Consider the following 5,860-nt stretch of genomic DNA (forward strand, 5'->3'; position numbering starts at 1 on the left):
AACGAAATAATAATAATAATAGTAATATACTAATAATAATATAATATAATCTATATAATATATATTTCAAAAACATTTTCTTAAGAATTATATATTAAATTTTAAACAAGTTTTCAAAACCATATATCATATAGTTTTCAAAAATGATTTTAAAAAATATCATATAAGTTTTCAAAAAATGTTTTTAAAACTATATATTATATAAGTTTTCAAAAAATATTTTCAAATCATATATTATATAAGTTTTCAAAATAATTTTAAAACTATATATTATATAAGTTTTCAAAATGATTTTAAAAACTATATATTATATATATTTTCAAAAACCGTTTGCAAACTATATATATATATGTGTGTGTGTGTGTGTGTGTGTGTGTGTAAAAAAATATATGAACGAAAATGAGTGTCTACAACATTTAAATTATATTTACAATTACATATGAATCATATCGATTTAAACTATTGTAAATTCAAAAAATTATTATTATATATGAATTATATCAATTTAAATAATAATAATACAAATATAAAAATACAAATAAAAAAAATTATAATAAAAATATATTTTATATAACTCACTATTAATATATTAATATATAAATCATAAATTTTATTTATTTTTTAAATAATTAAAATAAATTATTAAAAATAATATTTTTAAGGATGTTAGTATAAATTATTAAAATAAAATGTAAATATATAATTAAGTGAAGTTCATCCATTAGTAAGGATAAAATTATAATTTTCTTACAAACGTACAGTTGAAAATGAAAAAAAAAATTATAAATCTTAACTTTTTGTGATTGGTTTGAAACTATAGTTTCCACCGCAATATTTTTTTTTATTTTTACCTATTTAATATTGATTTTACAATTAAAACAAACTTTTTTTTAATAAAAAAAGTGCTTTTAGAAACCTTAATCAAATGAAGTATTAATAATTTGATATTAAAAAGAAGGTTTGTCCCAAAGGCTAAAGCCTACCCAGGTACACCAATGGTCCTTGATTCAAGTGACACATGTCAGTTGAAATGTGTCATAATAATATGTTGATACATAGTATTTTTGGATTGAATGGTTACTTTTTTTAAATTGAATTAAAATTAGAATTAAATTGATAGAATATATAATTATTAAAAATTAAATATATAATTATATTAATTTTGTTAATTGTCACGTCATAATCTCCATTAAAAGTTAATGATTAATATTTGATTAAAATATTTAAATAATTGAATGATTTAACCGACCAATTCAAAACATAGATGGTCAAAATAAAATTAGACAATAACTTTGTGAGTAACCATTTGATCTTGATTGAAAGTAAGAGTTCACTTGGTTTTTCAGTATAACTAGAGGGGGCAATTTGGTATTTAAGCCAAAAGTGAAAGATCATAAAAAAAAGGTTGAGAGATAAGAACAAAGCAAATGGACAAAATAAACAAATTTATTAAACAAAACAAAAATGTATTACATTTTACACTTCCATTAAACCCCTAAAATCTGAAAATTTCCAGAGAAAATCTTCCTTCATGAGCCCCCTTTAATTAAAAAAAAGGGGGAAAAAGTTTCATCCGCCCCCCCCAAAAGTTTCCTTTCCGAAGAATGGACCCTCGCCGTACCGCTCGAACTGTCAGCGATCCGAAAGTACGTCAAGTTGGGTTCTTTACCCCGGCGGCGCCACCCGATCGTTCCGCTTCTGATCTTCCACGTCAGCAAGATCCGATCCAACCTAAATCTCCGTCTTCCACTCAGGTTAACGATCACTCTACTTCCGGCGATTCACTCTCCCCCGTCATGATCCCTCCGCCACATCACCATTCAGACACCGTACCTCGTACGGCTCTACAGGTTACCTCCCCCAAGACGGCGGTCTCGTGTTCCTCCAGAACGGTAACGGTTCCAACTAAAAACGACGGCGTGCCCTCGTCGTTCTCGCCTGGTCGTAAGATTGTTACCGTGAAATCGCCATCCTCCTATCCGGGCGTCAAGGCGAGTACTGTACCCGCGAGTGAGCTTACGACTGTGTCGATGGTTAATTTGCCTTCGGGAATATCCGGTGAGTGGTAAACCGTTATTCTTGATAAGATTTGTTATTTTCTTTGTGGAAAAATATGAAGTGATTGTTATACTCTAGTGGATGAATTTAAACGAGCTCGGTGATAGCATTTGGGAAATGGATTTGGATTTAGAAAATAGTGTAATTCGTGTGATATAACACTTACAGATATTACATTTCGTTATTTTTCTCAAATTGATGGAGTTATTGGATGCTTATTTCGTAATGAATTTGAAATTGCTATCCATATTTGTATATATAGAATTTATGGTTCTATACATTTAAGTATAGTCTTATTGAGTCTCAACTGATTCCTTATGCAATGCATGAATTTCGTTCGGTTGCATATTTTGGGGGAAATAGCTTCGTTCTAAGATAGTGTTTTAAAATTTTCAAAAATTCTAGTGGGAGCAGCTGTTTCCACAGGCCCACCCTGAACCCTTCCCCGTATTTTTGCATGTAATAGTCTTGCTTTTGTCATTCTAAAGTATTGTGAGCTTGAAGTGATTCCAAGCTGAAAGGGAAAATTTGGTCACAGAAAAGGCTGGTGGAGCATCAGTTGAAGTACAGAATGATCGACCTGTTAGTTCAAAGACATTGAAAGAGAAAACTTATAAAGCTGAAAGACGTGCCCTGCAGGAGGCTCAACGAGCTGCCAAGGCCGCTGCAAAAGGTACATATTGCTATGAATTTTCCTTTTTATGCTTAAGTAGTTATGTTACTTGGACTCAACTGTAAGTGTTGAATGTAGGTTTGTGCCTCACACATGTATATTCATTTTTTTCCCAAGTTTTTTCATATATTTGGAGGGCCTTTGGAGTTTGGAGGATCCTGTCCTAGTACCCATGTTTAAAAATGTTTCAGACACAAGTGTTGGACATGGGTGCTTCAAGAAAAACGGGGAGTCAAAGCAACTGTGATTAGCTTTGTTTAAATTACTTCTTTCTTGTGAGCCATGCTTGCATTTCCATTGCATGGCTTTTTCCGTGTAAATCTAATACTCCCATATTCCCGAAACAGGATTCCAAACCTACATAAGTTGATGGTTGAGCTATAGATATTTGTTTTATCTTGTGATTTTACCTTTTAAAAAATCCTTAATAACTTTGTTTCTGTTTATCACAATGTATTTTTAGCTGAAGGGACTAAGGCATCAACAGCCGCATCTAAGGTCATGACCTCAGCAAATACAAAACCAAGTAAAGCCGCAAAAACGTCTTCACAAAAGAATGATAGTTCTCAAGTTGCAGCTTCTGAGAAGAAGATAGGTGAACGTGCACCTGAGAAAGATAGGAAGAAAGATGCGCCTCATCCTCGAATGCAATATGATGATACAAGCCGAGTTGAGAAAGCCAAAAAGCGTGCTGTTGTGAAACAAACTGAAGTTAGGAATAGAGTGGAATTGTTCAGGCATTTGCCTCAGTATGAACATGGAACTCAGCTCCCTGATTTAGAGACCAAGTTTTTTGAACTTGATCCAATGCACCCTGCTGTCTACGAGGTATTCCTCCCAACTTGACTTAATTATAGATTGCATCTTACCTTCCAGTAATATGTTCTTGGCAAATCATGCTCTACTGTTTCTTTATTTCAGCATCTCTTGTTTTGTTTAGTAGATCAGATATAGTTGAGCACTGTATCAAAGAGATAGCAATACCAATGAATTTTTGTTGCTTTGTCAGGTTGGATTGCAGTATTTGTCTGGTGATATACGGGGTGGGAATGCACGTTGTATTGCAATGTTTCAAGCATTCAAGGAGGCTATCAAGGATTACTCAACTCCACCAGAAAAAACTCTAATTAGAGACTTAACTGCAAGGATAAGTAGTTATGTTTCTTTTTTGATTGAATGCCGACCACTCTCGGTTAGTATGGGCAATGCAATCAAGTTCCTAAAGAATCGAATTGCAAAGTTACCGCTGGCTCTGTCTGAACCAGAAGCAAAAGCTACACTTACTTCAGATATTGATCGTTTCATAAATGAAAAGATCATCATTGCAGAGAAGGTGATAGTCAAACATGCTGTTACAAAGATTCGAGATGGTGACGTTCTTCTCACATATGGTGCATCCTCTGCAGTTGAGATGATTTTATTGCATGCCCATGAACTTGGCAAACAATTCCGTGTAGTAGTGGTCGACTCTCGTCCAAAGCTTGAAGGACAACTCTTACTACGTAGGTTGGTGAGGAAGGGCCTTAGCTGTACATACACTCATGTAAATGCTGTTTCTTGTATCATGCAAGAGGTTACTCGCGCCTTTCTCGGTGCTTCATCGGTCTTGTCTAATGGAACAGTTTACTCAAGAGTTGGGACTGCTTGTGTTGCTATGGTTGCTCATGCATTCCGTGTGCCGGTATTAGTGTGTTGTGAAGCATATAAATTTCATGAAAGGGTGCAGCTAGATTCAATCTGTTTTAATGAACTTGGTAGGCATTTCCCAAAGTATTTTTTGGATTCCACTTTTTGCTTGGTCTACACTTGATTTCTCATTTTGATAACCTAAATTGATGTGGCTTAGGTATTTGTTCCATCTGTTGCAGGTAACCCGGATGCCATTTCACGGGTTCATGGCAGAGAGGATATCAGCGACTTAGATGGTTTGGTCAATCGAGAAAATCTGCAGCTTTTGAATTTAGTGTAAGTGTTTATAGTTTGATGAATGTAGAACTAAGTGTATCTTCTAAGAGATGACAATTATGAACTTTTTCATTGACAGTTACGATGCAACTCCTTCAGATTATGTCTCCATGATAATCACAGATTATGGCATGGTAAGTTATGATTTTATTATAATGCTTCTTTTAGTTTGAAAAGCAACATGATTGGATTAAGACTTAGATAAGGAAAACTTAGTAGGTGTATCATTAATTAGAAGCATGGAATATCCTTCAAGTCGGGGTATTTTTCTTTCCCAGTCTTCATTACCGCAATTGATTGTTGTAATATTCATTATGTGTGCAAACATAGTAAATGCAATGCAATCAAAAAACACTCTTGTCGATAAATCCCTTTGATTTTTTTGCAAGTAGTTGTAAATCAATTAATTGCTGTTCTTGTTTTAGATTCCGCCTACAAGTGTGCCTGTGATTGTGAGAGAATATAGAACACCTGTGGTCCTAGTTTCAGACAGCTCGTAAATGTAACGAAGAGGATTCTCAACAATTTTGCTCGTGTTGTAGACCGTCAGTTTGGCCAATCGCAACGGAACAATAAGGAGAAATTTTTTGTCACAAGTTCTCATTTCTTATCATCTTTTTGTTCTTCCTGGAATAAGGCTATAGGCTGTGATTTCCGGTGTTTTTTTCTTTTGTTCATTTTCTTTTGAAACTGGCTCAGTGAAGAGTGCGATCCGTTCGCCTCTCCGGGCAAGAGTTGATCCAACTGCATATGTTGTAGTAGCCTTGGGTTTGTTGTTTTTCCTCCCTTGAGGTACCAAATGGGTGGTTTTGTTGCAAATTTTGCCGAATGTCGTGCAGGAAAGTTTAATACTAACTTGCCACGCAAGAATACCTTGAACGTGATTCTCAGAATTTCCTAGACAATATGATTTTCTTTTGGCTTTTCATTTTATTTTTTCCTCGTAGTATTGAGGCAAAGGGAACGTGTTTTCTTTGCAATTAGAACAGATGTCAAGCTCTAATGATGAATGTAAGTTTTGCTCAGTTATTAAACAGAATATTATGAACATGAAATTTACAAAATTATTTTTTTGAGATTTGGTAAAAACAATAAACTGAAGATAAAATATCATGCTTGATGGGAAGACATTGCCTTGAATGGTGACATCCTGATGGCAATATG

General features: G+C 34.0%; 1 protein-coding gene across 1 annotated transcript; it reads left to right on the forward strand.

The window, feature by feature from the left end:
* Positions 1–1,453: 1,453 nt before the first annotated feature.
* Positions 1,454–5,624, forward strand: LOC120129592 (translation initiation factor eIF-2B subunit delta-like). Its single transcript, XM_039147058.1, has 7 exons — positions 1,454–2,058; positions 2,597–2,731; positions 3,195–3,559; positions 3,741–4,485; positions 4,600–4,696; positions 4,776–4,830; positions 5,122–5,624. The coding sequence occupies exons 1-7, from the start codon at positions 1,605–1,607 to the stop codon at positions 5,194–5,196; spliced, it is 1,926 nt and encodes a 641-aa protein (XP_039002989.1). The 5' UTR covers positions 1,454–1,604; the 3' UTR covers positions 5,197–5,624.
* The last annotated feature ends 236 nt before the right edge of the window (positions 5,625–5,860 follow it).

This window comes from Hibiscus syriacus, unplaced genomic scaffold, assembly GCF_006381635.1.
Source record: "Hibiscus syriacus cultivar Baekdansim isolate YM2019G1 unplaced genomic scaffold, ASM638163v2 tig00110503_pilon, whole genome shotgun sequence".
Taxonomy (NCBI): domain Eukaryota; kingdom Viridiplantae; phylum Streptophyta; class Magnoliopsida; order Malvales; family Malvaceae; genus Hibiscus; species Hibiscus syriacus.